The sequence below is a fragment of the Meleagris gallopavo genome, chromosome 14 (genome assembly GCF_905368555.1).
Source record: "Meleagris gallopavo chromosome 14, MGAL_WU_HG_1.1, whole genome shotgun sequence".
Taxonomy (NCBI): Eukaryota; Metazoa; Chordata; class Aves; order Galliformes; family Phasianidae; genus Meleagris; species Meleagris gallopavo.
In genome coordinates this window covers 2,568,323-2,581,809 of record NC_139417.1, presented here as the reverse complement: position 1 = coordinate 2,581,809, position 13,487 = coordinate 2,568,323, and the positions used below count along the sequence as shown (strand labels likewise).

At 55.6% G+C, this 13,487-nt stretch overlaps 2 protein-coding genes across 2 annotated transcripts; both read right to left on the bottom strand.

Moving 5' to 3' along the window:
* Window positions 1-3,456: 3,456 nt before the first annotated feature.
* Window positions 3,457-4,950, bottom strand: LOC146543386 (uncharacterized). Its single transcript, XM_085236001.1, has 2 exons — window positions 4,486-4,950; window positions 3,457-4,321 (listed from the first exon to the last, which is right to left on the bottom strand). Exons 1-2 carry the CDS (start codon window positions 4,823-4,825, stop codon window positions 3,687-3,689), a joined length of 975 nt encoding a protein of 324 aa, XP_085092127.1. The 5' UTR covers window positions 4,826-4,950; the 3' UTR covers window positions 3,457-3,686.
* LOC146543385 (G2/M phase-specific E3 ubiquitin-protein ligase-like) lies at window positions 4,912-6,645 on the bottom strand. Its single transcript, XM_085236097.1, has 6 exons — window positions 6,594-6,645; window positions 6,203-6,294; window positions 6,013-6,111; window positions 5,632-5,756; window positions 5,279-5,441; window positions 4,912-5,184 (listed from the first exon to the last, which is right to left on the bottom strand). Exons 1-6 carry the CDS (start codon window positions 6,643-6,645, stop codon window positions 4,912-4,914), a joined length of 804 nt encoding a protein of 267 aa, XP_085092223.1.
* Between the last annotated feature and the right edge of the window lie 6,842 nt (window positions 6,646-13,487).

The window sequence follows — 13,487 nt, the reverse complement described above, 5'->3', positions numbered from 1 at the left end:
ACAGAATACAGCACTTGAGGTGCGGCCTCACCAGTGCCGGCTACGGGGGCACGATCACCTCCTGCTCCTGCTGGCTGCACCGTTTCCGCTACAAGCCAGGATGCCCTTGGCCTCCTTGGGCACCTGGGCGCGGTGCTGCAGCGCTGTGCTGTTGCCTGGGGTTGTTGTGAGCAAAGAGCAGCAGCCAGCACTTGGTCTTCTTGGGCCTCATCCTCATCCAGTTGCACTCGGCCCATCCAGCCAGCCATCCTGTCCCTCTGTAGGGCCCTCAAGCAGATCAATACTTCTTCCCCACTGGCCTCAGTCTGGAGCCCTCTGGAGCAGCGCTCGCATCTTCTACTCATCATTAGTACTTCGTGTTAGCAAGTCCTTATCATTAGCATGTGTGTATCGAATTACTAGAAGTTTAGTTAGGTCACTCCAAAAATAATGCCTGCCCTGTTTCCTTTGAAACTACTACAGACACAAAGAACGTAATAACACTGTTCAATAGAACAAATGCTGCGCCTCCAATCGCTCTTTTTCAACGTAGTTACAACAATTCCCCGAGCATTTTCATCAGCAGTGGTTGACTGTCTGCATGCCACGGTCGTAAAAACCTGCACCAGTGGGAGTAACCCACTGTCGCTGTCACCACTGCTGAAGCGCACAACCCAGCGCCTCGCTGTGCTCTCTGTTGGCAGAAGGGTGCAACCTGTGTTGCCATCCCACCAACGTCCCCCTTGATGCCATGGGCCAGTATCATCACGTAGGAGGAAATAGCTCTGGAGCAGCCTTTTTAACACTGGGCACAGAAGTATGTATCTATTTTAGATACTGTGGCAAGTATTGCAAGGTGCACTATGCACACGTCTTTCAATATTGTTACAAACTCCTGAGCAGAAAAGCAGCACAGACACCACGAATAACGAGATGTTCGCCCATGTATGTATCTAGCTGAAAACCGCAGCAGTCCGCTGCCGGAAGGCGAGGGCTCCTTGTGGCAAGCGAGACGCGGACTCTGTTGCTGGTGCAGAACGAAGACCTGTATTGTAGGTGCTTCCAAGCTTTCCTAGCCCCGTAACAACCCCTTGGTAAGGCGTAGGAGCCAGGCGCCTCCTTTACGCCTGGCGCAAGTAGCTGCCCGGCTTGTTTACTCATTTGCAAGGTCTTTTGTTCAGAGTGTCTTTGTTTGTCCCACAAGCCCTGAGGCAGACGGTGGGCCAAGTTGCCCTCCAAGGGTGCTTGGTGTCGCAGAGCCTGGAGTCTGCCAGGCGTCCCCGGCGAGCAGGATCTCCTGCTTGACGATACAGAGAACAGCTCCTTCAGGGGAACTTCTCAGCGGAAAAGGCTCCAGTCTCTATAAAAGCCAAGCCATTTTTAGAGCCAGTCGACAGAGAAGGCTCTCAGAGCAGGTCTTATATTTCGCAGGCCGCCAAGAGCAGACGCTGATTCCCACTTTCTTGGGCCTTGTTCCCCTCCTCCAGCCCGTTTTACCTCTCGGCACCAGGCATTGCCCCCACCAGTGGTTCCCTTGGAGGAACCCCAGCGGCCCCTCAGGCCACATGGCGGCCATCTCCCCATGCGGCGTCCCAGGCCTGGCTGGCTGGCTGGCTGGCTGGAGCAGCCCCAGCGGCTGCTGCAGACGTAAATGCGATGGAGGAAGGGCTGTGGATCGTGTTGCTGCTTTTTGCCTGGACCCAGGTGCTTTTGTTCGTGCCCAACTCACGGCGCATGGGCTCCCCTTCCCCACGCCATCATGGTGGCAGCTCTTCCCACAGAGCGGCCCGGCCCGGCCCCGGGTGCGCCCTCATTGCCCCCCAACAAGCCAACTTTGGTGCAACGTTAGCCCTAGCTGGGCTGAAACCGGGCCACGGGGTGCAGGGCTAACTTCTGCTGTGGCAAATAAGTGCGTTTTGATACTTTGGCTAAATGCAGGCTTCTGAACAGCCAAAAACATGCAGCCTTCCTTTCTGGCTGGATAAAGGCAGTTGAGAAGAGGATTGGAAACCGGGTGCTTAGCCAGGATATCCTTCGGTGTCCAATACGTTGAGTTGGAAGAGACTTACGGAACAAACTGAATGCGCAAATAACTGCCAATAAAATAAAATCGCAGACCTCTATGAAGTACTGTCTGCTGTAAATCCACTGGGGTGGGCTACTAAAATTCCAGGATGATCCAAAGCAGCAGAAACGGTAGGAATACCCCTAAAGCCAGAAGTTAAGCCCGCGAGACAAAACCCGTACCTCCTAAAAATGGAAGGCAGGAGAGGAACTCAGCCTCTGATTGGAAGTGCTGTGACTCACGGACCATTACGAGAATGCTGTTCACGGTGCAGTACCGCACTTCTGCCAGCCAGAAAGCCTCACTCCGCAGAACGGCAGCTGGTTCAGGATCGCAGGGCTGTAAGTCCAGTTGTGATGGAAGTACATCCCCTTATGGGAAACCCACATACCCGCCTTTGTGGTGGAGTGCAAAAACCCCCAAACTGGAAGGAAAACACAGTGGTGTTGGACTGTGCTTCCTGAGGGCTTTACAAATCGCCCCGTCATACTTGGGAATCAGCTTACTAAGGAACTGGAGGGATGAGGGCACAAACAGCTGGAAGCTACACTGCGCCAGGGTGCAGATGAACTCCTTAGAGGTGCTGAGACAAGGGAGGAAATAAGACAAGTGGCAACAAGTCTCCTGAATTTTCCGAGCTCTGCGGGATGCAGAGTATCCACAAAGAAAGCATCAATAGCTTGTCAGTCTGTGATATATATTGGTTTTACTGTCCCTCGGGGATACCAAAGCCTGGGGAGTGAGCGCAATGAGGCTGCATGTCAAATACCAGAGCCAAAGTCAAAATGGGAAATGCAAGCTTCCTTAGGTACGGCAGGATGCTGTAGATTATGGATACCAAACTGTGGACTGATGGAGGATCGTGGAATAGGAAGCTGTGAAAAGCGAAGGAGAAATTTTGGACTGGAACCCAGAATGCCAAACAGCCTGTTTGCAGCCTGACAGCAGCTCCGATGTCTACCCCTGCTCTAGGACTGCCCAGTCTGGGAAAATCTTTTGAATTGTACGGGCATGAAAGATGTCACTTTGCAATGGGAGAGTTAGCAGAACACATTGGATCCCGGAAGAGACCAGCAGGCTGATTCTCTAGACAATTGGACCAAGTAAAGATAGGGTGGATGTCACGAGCGGTGGCAGCAGACCTGAGGCGCTGCCTGAATGCAGGAGAAAAGCCCGGGTCCTGGCCCACTCCACAGCCGACAGCAGCCGTGGGGCTGCCCGCGTGTCCCAAACACAACGACATCCCCATGATGCCAGAAACACCCGCAGAACGGGGCTGCAGCTGCCAGCCTGGCCTCCGCCACGTAGTGCGTTGGAAACGTTGCGCCCCGCTGGAATCGAGGCCAGAACCCAGCTCAGCCTGAACCGGGCTGGGGGGAGGAAGGAGTGGGTTGTGTGCTGGGGGGGAAGGGAAGGATCCCCGTGGTTGCAACCCCTACAGCCACCCACCTCGGGAGAGGCAGGGAAGAACAAAACTGACAGTGGCATGATGGAACTCTCACTTTTATTGTGGTGGACTGTGATGACTCTGGATAGGAATTGGAGCTTGCACACAGCAGCTCCTGCAATATCAGTGGGGCCGGCGGTTGATGTTCTGGGCCCGACGTGGAACCCGGGAGCGGCTTCGCCCCTGGGCTGGCCCTCACCGCTTGGACCGGCTCCTGCAGCGTCTTCGGGGCTGGCTGTTGGTCTCAGCAGCCCGATGTTTGAGGGGGGAGCGGCTCCGAGTCCGGGCTCGGCCTGTCTGCCTGGACTGTCCTCTATCAGCCGCCGTGGAAACCCTCGAGGACCGCGATGTTCCCGGTCCGCTGTATCTGTGGGTGCAGCTCTTGGCACTTGATTCTGGTGCCTGCCTGCTCCCACGGCGTGTTCGGGGCTGGCTCGGAGAATCTGGGGCCCGGCGCTGCAGTGGAGAGCGGCTTCTTGTCCGGGCCCGCTGTCCCTGTCTGCACCGGCGGTTGTAGCCAAGAGCCAGAGAGTGCCTCGAGGACTCTGATGTCTCTTGGCAGGCAGAGTTTGGGATGCTGCTCCCACGGTGTCCTTGGGGCTCATTATTTTCATCCCGCTGTGCACGCGGGCGGATTCTCCTCCGGTCTGTCCTGCGCTGCCTGGACAGGCCGCTGCTCTCAGGCACGGGGGAACAGTCAGCTGGCCCCGATGGTGCGTGGCTGGTGGTGCTGGAGCTGCTGCTCTCTGGTGTCTCAGAGCCTCGGGACGGCCCCAGCCCCTGCTGGCTGATGGTGCTGTCGCCAGCAAGATCAGAGTTGGTGCTGGAGGCTGTAAGGGGAGGCAGGAAAGTGAGCAGGATGGAATTGCAGCCACGGGGTGGAACTGGCTGCCATTTGTGCTGGGCTATGGGATTTGAGCAAGGCCGCTCTGAGCAGCCGCTGCCAGGCCTCGCCTGGCCCCAGCCCAGCAGCACGCGGCCGTTTGCCTCTTACCGGTGTCCTCTCCAGCACAGGCGTTGCACTCCCAGCTGGCTGCGCTGTGACTCAAGTTGGAACAGCGCCGGTGAGTGCCTTGTGCAGCACAGGAGCTGCAGAGGAGCAGCTGCCAGGGCCTGGGGAAACAAACGGGTTGTGGCCGTGAGGACACAGTGACCTGAGCCAGGGAGCGCCCGGCACAGCTCTGGTGCTCGGTGTGTGCTCCCCCAGGCTGTGAGGCTGCAATCCCACGCAGAGGTAACTCACCCCTCTCCCTCTGCCTGCTCCCTGCCGTGTGGGTAAAGGCAGTGGCTGGCATCGCAGCTCCCGTGCCTCTCCAGTAGAGATGCGTAGGCATCGTTGTCCTCCCACGCTGGTTCTCTGCCAGGGAAAGGAGGGAATGGAATGAGCACTGACTGCCCCAGGACTGCCCCAGGACTAAAACTAATCCATGGCATCCCTCCCCTTCCACCCGATGCCCAGTTCCAGCTTCCCAGTGATGCTGAGGCCCATGTAAATGGCTGCAAAGGGCCAGGCCTGCTGGGGCAGTCCCTTGCCAAGGACAGCTCGTGTGTCCTCCCATGTCAAGAGTTGGCTGAAAGGCACCAACCTGATTGGGATTCGGATCCCCAGAAGGCGCATGTCTGTAATAAAGCCAACCCGGTCTCTGCAGAGGGGACACTGGAAGGAATAAATTCCTGCGCGCAGGGCCTGTTCCTGCAGCAGAAACAGAAGCAGCGTGAGCGTGAACCAGGAGGCCTGGTGCTGCTGAGCACCCGCCGTGCTCATGGGGTGAGGAGGGGGCTTCTACCTGGATGCAGGCCCGGTGGAACCAGGCGTGTCGGCAGGCTGGGCACAGCATGGTGCTGTAGGACATGCTGTCCCCCACGGGCTCCATACAGACGATGCAGGTTGTGTCCTGCTCCGGCGCTGCCTCCACTGCCTGCTGCGGGCGGTGCTCCCTGCAGAAGGACCTGGGGGAAGATGGGAGGGATGGGCAAGGTGAGAAGTGCTGCGAGGAGGGCAGAGGAACAGGAAGGAGTCCCAGGCCGTGACTCTGGCTCTGTCAGGTTGCTGGGAGGTGTCACAGCATGCTCCTCGCTTCTTTGGCTGGTGCTGACAGCAGGGGTTAAAGGCCCACAGGCGATGCCTGGCAGCCCTTACCTGAATTTTCCAAAGTACTGGGTGACACATTCACCCTTCGAAGCGCAGGGGAGATGGAAGCTGCGGCCACAGCCCGGCTCTGCGCAGGTGATGCTGGCCCCCGGATTGCCACAAACGAAGCAGAGCTGGAAAGAGCAGAGCATTTCCCATCAGCAGCAGGTTAAGGGCCTACGCAGCGGGCCCCGCACCTCTGTGCAGGGCACAGGATGGGGGCAGGGCTGGGTGGCACTCTGCAGAGCTGCCTGGTGAACAGGGCTCGTCTGCAAGAGCAGGAATTTCTCTTGGAGCTGGTTGCAAGGGCTGGGATTGCTTTCCCTGGACCAGGCTATGCTCGCCATGCCTCTCCTGGCACCAAGCTCCCTGTTCTGGTCCAGAACTCACCGTCCGCTCTGCCTGCCTGATTGTGCATATCAGGTCTTTTATCCAAAAAAAAAACCCAACGTTGCCTTCCACAGGTTCACAAAGACCATTGACAAATATCTGTACAAGAGGAAAGAGCAGGCTCTTGTTAGGGCAGAAAGGAGGGAATCACTGGTTGGAGGAAGGTGTCAGGAGCCACATGGGAACTCACCACACAAAACTTATGGAAATACAATCCATTGTTCTCTATTTTGTGGCCAAGGATGCTCGAGTCCTCATCCACTCGGCCACAGAGCACGCATGCTGGAGAGGAGAGAATAACAGCAATGAGCGGCTTGCAGGGCCAGCTGCCCCCGGGGGCTGCCCCACGGGCTGCTGTGTGCCAGCCGTGCCAGCTGAGGGGCAGGGCCAGAGGCTGAGGAGAGGAAGGGGCACTGCAGGCCCAGCGGTGCCAGCAGGCAGCCACAGCCCAACCGCAGCCCCCCTGGCCAAGGAGCACAGGGTCCCTGCGTGCCCCCACCTCCCCTCTCCGCCACTGGCAGACCCCCAGCACCCCTCTGCCCGGCGGCGGGGAGCTGCGTGCAGGGATACTTTGCTCTCACCTGGCTCCCTCGAGCCGGCGGCCTCCTGTGTCCCCGCGCACACCGTGCGCATTGACGGAAACCACTTGCAGAGTGTCTGTCCCATCAGTGCTGGGCTTCGTCCTCCGCGTGACAACCTAGGGGAGAAGCGGGACGAGGCTGAGTGCTCAGCTCCGGCCCCGAGCGCTGGGGAACCCTCCTCCCTCGGGAGCCTCGGGCAGCCCCTTCCTCCCTGCTCACCTCACCAGGTCGCACTGAGCTCGGCCTGAGCCGCGCAGCCTTAGCTCTGTCCCACACCCCGCGTGTCACAATGGCCGTTCCGTGCCACCCTCTGTGACGCCATCACACCTCACGGGGGCTGAGGGCACCCAGGCAGGAGGGCGGCGGCTCTCGCAGCCAGCGCAGGGTGAGGGGCCCGGTGCCGGACGCAGCCCCGCTGGAACCCGGCGTGTTGGTGCTGCTGAAGGCACTGGGCGACGCGTCCACCCTCCTGGCCCCACCTGAATGCTACCGGGCCTGTGGCTCCCTCACTATCCCAATTGAGCGTTCAGGTGTTTCCGTGACTTTTTGCTTGCTTGCTGCTGATTACCTCTCGTTACAATAAATGACTCGACTCACAGCATCACAGAATCTCTATGGTTGGCAAAGACCTCTGAGATCACCAAGTCCCACCGTCCACCCCCTCACCTGCCCACGTCCCTCAGTGCCACATCCCCACAGTTCTGGAACGCCTCCATGGACGCTGACTCCCCCAGCTCCCCGGGCAGCTGTGCCAGTGCCCGACCGCTCGTTCAGCAAAGATGTCCTTCCTAACATCCAACGGGGACCTCCCTGGTGCAACTTGAGGCCCTTCCCTCTCGTCCCATCGCTGTTACCTGGGAGAAGAGGCCAACCCCCGCCTCACTTCAACCTCCTTTCAGGCTGTTATAGGGAGCGATGAGGCCTCTCCTGAGCCGCCTCTGGACTGAACAGCCCCAGTTCATTCCGCCGCTCCTCAGGGGACTTTTGTTCCTGACCCTTTCCTGCCCCGTTGCCCTTCCACGGACACACTGCAGGGCCTCCATGTCTTTCTTGCAGTGAGGGGCCCTGAACTGATTATTGTACTCTAGGCATGTCATCACTGGTGATGAGAGTACTTTATGGTAGCTTTGAATTAGCTACAAAGAGGAAGAATGCTGGAGTTGGGGTGACAATGTCTCAACTGAAGTTCATCAGTGCACACTGCATCTGCTAGAAGCAGGATGAGCTGTAAGCCATTGTGCAGCAGGCAAACAATGACTTAGTTGCCATCACTCCCAGGTGTGTATTGCTACAATGGAGAGCTATAAGCTCTTTGGAGGGGATAGGCATGGAAGGAGGGGTAGTGGCATGGCTCTCCATGTTAGTATTTCATTGCTGTTGAACCTGGGGCTGGGAATGATCAGGTTGAGTCCCTGTGGGTAAAGATGAGGGGAGGGCCAACACTGCCGCCATCCTGGTGGGGGTCGCCTACAGACCTCCTAATCAGAGTGGAGAAACAGGTGAGGTGTTCTACGAGCAGAAATCATGCAATCGCCAGCCCTTGTTCTCATGGGGGACTTCAACTTCCCTGATAGATGCTGGAGATACAGTACAGTGCAGAAGCAGCAGACTAGGAGGTTTCTGGACGTGTGGAAGATGTGTGCCTCCTGACGCAGCTGGTAAGACAGCCCACCAGGAAGGCGCCCAACTAGAGCTGCTGTTCACAAGCAGAGGAGGACTGGTGTGAGATGTGGAGGTCGGGAGATGTCTAGGGCAGAGTGACCACGAGATGGTAGAGTTCTCTATTCTTGGTGAAATCAGGAGAGGGCAGTCAGGCTTTGAATTGTTCAGGACACTGGTAGGGAGGGTCCCTTGGGATTCAGCCCTGAAGAGCAAAGGGGTCCAGGAAGGCTGGTCGCTCCTCGAGAAGGAAGTCTTACGCAGCATCTGATGCACCGACTCAGAGGGGAACGATCCAAATCGTTTATTGCAAGTTCTCACATCACTTGAACACCTTCACAAGTTCTCTTTTTCTAGCTTTCCCATCCACCCTTACAACTTTCCCGTCCACCTTTACATGTCGACAGAGCATTCTACAAAACACTCTTCAACCGTTCAGTCAGAGCCATGAGACATTCTTTTTTCTTCTGGAGGTATCATCGGTTCTCATGCTGTTTATCTAGCTGCAAAGCTGCTGCTCTGAACAGGTCTTCTTGTATTCCCACAGTCTTAGAAGCACAGGAGCAGGCTGTTCCCCTGTGCTGTAAAGCGAGCCGGCAGAGAAGAACAGGGAACTTTTGCTGAGGCTCTGGGAGAGAAAAAGAGTTTAGTTCCTGTAGAAGAAGGGACAGGCAGCTCAGGGGGAGTACACAGAAGTGGTCAGGATAAGCAAGGAGAAAATTAGAAAGAAGAAAGCCCAACATGAACTCAACGTGGCCACTGTAGGAAAAGAGAACAAAAAAAACCTTTTTACAATAAGAGGAGGGCTAAGGAGAATTTCATCCTTTACCGGATGGGGTGGGGAACATGACTGCTGAGGATAAGGAAAAGGTTGAGGTTCTCAGTGCCTTCTTTATACCTGTCTTTAAAAGTCAGAGCAATTATCCTCAGGGTACTCCACCCCCTGACTTGTAAGTCTGGGATGGAGAGCAGAATAAGGCACCCACGATTCAGGTGGAAACTTCATCTGGACTGTCACAAGTCCATGGGGCCAGATGGGATCCACCCGAGGGTGCTGAGGGAGCTGCAAGTGGTGATTGCCAAGCTGTTTTCCACCATCAATCAGCCCTTCTGCTCAACTGGAGAGGTCCCAGGAGGTTGGAATCTTGCCAGTGTTACTCCCATCCAGAAGAAGGGTTGTACGAAGGATCTGGGGAACTACGGGCCTGTCAGTATTACCTTGGTGCCAGGGACAGTTAGGTAGCAGGTCATCCTGAGTGAGATCACAGAATCATGAATCATGGAATGTCTTGGGTTGGAAGGGACCTCAAGGATCACCAAGTTCTAGATCCCTTGATGTGGGCAGAGTTGCCAACCATTAGATCAAGTACTAGATCTGGCTGCCCAGGGCCCCATACAACCTGGCCTTGAACACCTCCAGGGAAGGGGCTTCCAACAGCTTCTCTGGGCAGCCTGTTCCATCACCTCACCACCTTGTCAGGGAAAACCTTCCCTCTAACACCATACCTAAATCTTCCGTCCTTTAGGTCTACCACTATTTACCCGTTTATAAAGCTGATTTCTTGGGACAACTGGGGCATCAGGTTTAGCCTGTGTGGGCTCATGAAAGGCAGGGCCTGCTCGATCAATCTGATCTCTTTCTATGATCAAGTGATCTGCCTGGTAGATGAGGCAAAGGCTGTTGATGTAGTCTACCTACACTTCAGCAAAGCCTTTGGCACTGTCTCCTGCTGTATTCTTCTGGAGAAACTGGCATCCTGTGGCTTGGATGGGTGAAGAAGTGGCTGAAGGGCTGGGTGCAGAGTGGTGGTGAATGGAGTTAAATCCAGCTGGCCACCATGTCCAAACACAAACAATTTGAGCTTTTGCAAAGAAATATGCAAGGGAAAAACTGCTAAATAAGTGTAAATACAGAATTAAATTTATGCTTGCTAGCACAGCATGATAGGGCTCATAATCAGGAATTGGGGGTTAGTAACCTTTAGATATCTTATTGTAGGTTTATTCCTTTACATGCCCTTTCTAAGTAGAATGAAAAATACAGGGAGTGAGGAATGAAGGGAATGAAAGGGAATGAAAAATACAGAGCAGAGTAAGAAAGGCTTGGCATGGGATGAAACAGGCATAACAGCTTCAAGAAATATTGCCCTCCTGTATGCATGGAGATGTACAAAATGATCCTGAAAACATGAGGTTGGTGAAGGAGAAATGAAAGCAAAGAGATGGAAACAGACATTGTACAGCAATTTTGTGTGCCTTTTCCTTTGGTGACTCCTAACACGAAAAGCACTGACGATTCCACTGCCTGAGAAGCATATGCTCTTCGATGTACAAGTAGCAGCCTTGCATTCAGTTTACCGGGCACTGATGACATACTTTTCATTAGCTAAAACCTGTGCATTTTGCGCTTCTTCCCAAGCAGAGAGGGAACAGAAATGAGAAGGGGAATGCATACCTGCCTATTTGTTTCAGAAATATTGCCTCGTGATCTTTTGTATGGGGTTGTACATGCAGGGGACTGACGCAGCATCACTGCCATCTAGAGAGTAAGAAGTCCCATACCTGTAAGCAGCTGCAGGCTGGTTCCCATCAGCACTGGAGAAGACCCGATGCAGATAGTCATTCAGCAGCCTGCTGTTCACAATGCCTTGAGAAAAAAAGAGAGAAAAAGAACCTTAGAGAGTTAGAAATCAAAGCATTAACTTCGAGTACAAGCAGCAAGGTTTGCAGACCAACACAGGGGAAGACAGAGCTCCAAGAAGTTATTTACCTTCACACTCTCTTCACTAACGGCCCTTGAGCCCAGCAACATGGAGCGATCTGTGATCTTACAAGCACGATTCTGATGGATTGGTCAGTCTAGGAGAAAATGGACTGCTTACCAGGCACCGACATCTCCAAGGAAAAGACTGATCTCAGAACCTGAGAAGCCATCTGCCCCGAGTCGGATGGGACAAAGACAGCAACTCCACGCCCTCCAGCCTCACATCGCTGAAGAAAGGGCACTGTGACCTGAGCTGCTGGTGGAGTCCTTCATACGGCAGGAAAGGCCCTCCCAAAACCTCACCTCAGCTCAGAGATTTACTGTTTCAGCCCCGCTATGCCTCTTATCAGCAAGATAAGTGCAACTGGAACGCAGGTGATCTCAGGTGAGGCCAGGGCCGCTCACCGCGATCCACAGCAGTCCTGCTCATACAAAGCATGCTCAGCCCATACCTGCAACCTTGGACTTCTCTGGCCCAGTGCTCAGCCTGTAGTTCTTCCTTGAGAGAGCCGTCCCAGCACCCCGTGAGGTCATTCTTCACAGGCACCGGCTCCAGAGCGGAGGTAAGGCAGACAGCTAGAACAGAACTTGCTGGGGAGGATGCTGACACCTGAGGACTTCTCCCTTTCTTGTGGGTTCATGCACCTGGAGTAAACAACTGGGTTAAGCCAAAGGAGACAAAGTGCCACCACTAACGCCACCACACAAGAGCCCAAAGCCGGTGACAGCTGCCAATCCTGCTCCCAGATCCACTTGTCCAACTGCCCAAAATCTTCCCAGGATTTTCCCAATCTTTCCCAAGATATGGATTTGAAGCATGGACTGTGTGGTGGGTAAGGAAGTGGCTGGTTGGCAGCATTATGTCCAGGTGGGAGCCAGTGGCAAGCGGTGTCCCTCAGGGGGTCCATCTTAAGACCGGTGCTCTTCAACATCATTACCAATGACATCTACAGTGGGATTAGCATGTCTGTGGATTACACCAACTTGGGTGGTGCAGCTGATAAGAGGGAGCTGGACAAACTTGAGAAGTGGGCCCATGTGAACTTAACAAAGGTCAGTAAGCCTAAGGGCAAGGCGCTGTACTTGGCTTGGAGCAATACCAGATACGTCTACAGACTGGGAGAATAATTCTTTCAGAGCAGAAGGACTAAGAGAAGGACTCGGGGGGTCCTGATGGACAGAAAGTTCTGTATGAGCCAGCAGCGTGTGCTCACAGCCTGAAAGGCCAACAGCATCCTGGGCTGCATCAACAGAGGGGGGCAGCAGGCAGGGAGGGGGTTGTTCCACCTCTGCTTTGCCCTCATGAGGCCCCACCTGGAGCACTGCGTCCAGGCCTGGGGGCCCCAGCAAAGGAGGGCTGTGGGGCTGTTGGAGCGGGGCCAGAGGAGGCCACGAAGATGCTCGGCGGGCTGGAGCACCTCTCCTATGGAGACAGGCTGAGGGAGATGGGGGCGGGCAGCACGGAGAAGGGAAGGCTCCAGGGAGACCTCACTGTGACCTTGCAGTACTCGGGGGGAGCTTACAGGTAGGAGGGAGAGTGACCTTTTACACTGTCTGATAGTAAAAGGTCAAGGGGTAACAACTTCAAACTAAAAGAGGGGAGATTTAGGTGAGATATTAGGAAGAAATTCTTTGCTCAGAGGGCAGTGAAGCGCTGGCAGCGCTGCCCAGAGCTGTGGGTGCCATCCCTGGAGGTGCCTCAGGCCATGGAGGGGCCCTGGGCTGGGGGGCAGCCAGACCATGGCAGGGGTGGGGCTGGGGGGCCGTAAGGTCCCTCTCAATCAAACCATGCTGAGATTCTGCGACGCATCTTATACAGAGCATATAGTAAGTTGGTCTGAGACGAGTTAGGAACTCGGCAAGTGCCATGCGGAGTGACCGGCCAGGGACCTGAGCTTCTGGACGCCCTGAACAAGTAGGAGGGTGCAGCACTGCTGCCGTGCCACAGTGCATATCCCACCGGAGCAGACGGCGCTGCCAGCAGGTCAGAGAGAGGGCAGCTCACACACATCAGCCTCTTCACCGCTCGGATCGGTGATTGGGTGCCTGAAAACAAACACAGCCCATGCGGCCCCAGCAAATGTGGGCTCTGACTGAGGCCAGGCACCGAACTCCCCACTCTGGGCACCACAAGCAGAACCCTTTTTAGAAGAAGCGCAGAACAAACAGCAGGCCAAGTTTTAAATTGGGCTGGCACAGGAGGGCCAGCAAACGCAGCTCTGTCTGGCAGCCGCACTCCACCCTCCCATCGCGGCAAGGGCGAGGAGACGAGGCCAGCACCGCCAGCCCGGCGGCATCCCCAGAGCAGCGGCAGCCCTCAGACCTGTGGCACTGCCTGAACGCACGAGGAAAGCCCGGGTCCCGGCCCACACACAGCCGACAGCAGCCGTGGGGTTGCCTGCGTGTCCCAAACACAGCAACATCCCCATGATGACAGAAACACCCGCAGAACGGGGCTGCAGCTGCCAGCC

Coding starts and splice junctions, on each gene's coding strand:
- LOC146543386 (XM_085236001.1), bottom strand. CDS start 4,825: ATGCCTACGCATCTCTACTGGAGAGGCACGGGAGCTGCGATGCCAGCC. Junction 4,322..4,485: donor CTGTGCTGGAGAGGACACCG/GTAAGAGGCAAA, acceptor CTCCCCTTACAG/CCTCCAGCACCAACTCTGAT.
- LOC146543385 (XM_085236097.1), bottom strand. CDS start 6,645: ATGCGCACGGTGTGCGCGGGGACACAGGAGGCCGCCGGCTCGAGGGAG. Junction 6,295..6,593: donor CGCCGGCTCGAGGGAGCCAG/GTGAGAGCAAAG, acceptor TCTCCTCTCCAG/CATGCGTGCTCTGTGGCCGA. Junction 5,757..6,012: donor TCAGGCAGGCAGAGCGGACG/GTGAGTTCTGGA, acceptor TGCTCTTTCCAG/CTCTGCTTCGTTTGTGGCAA.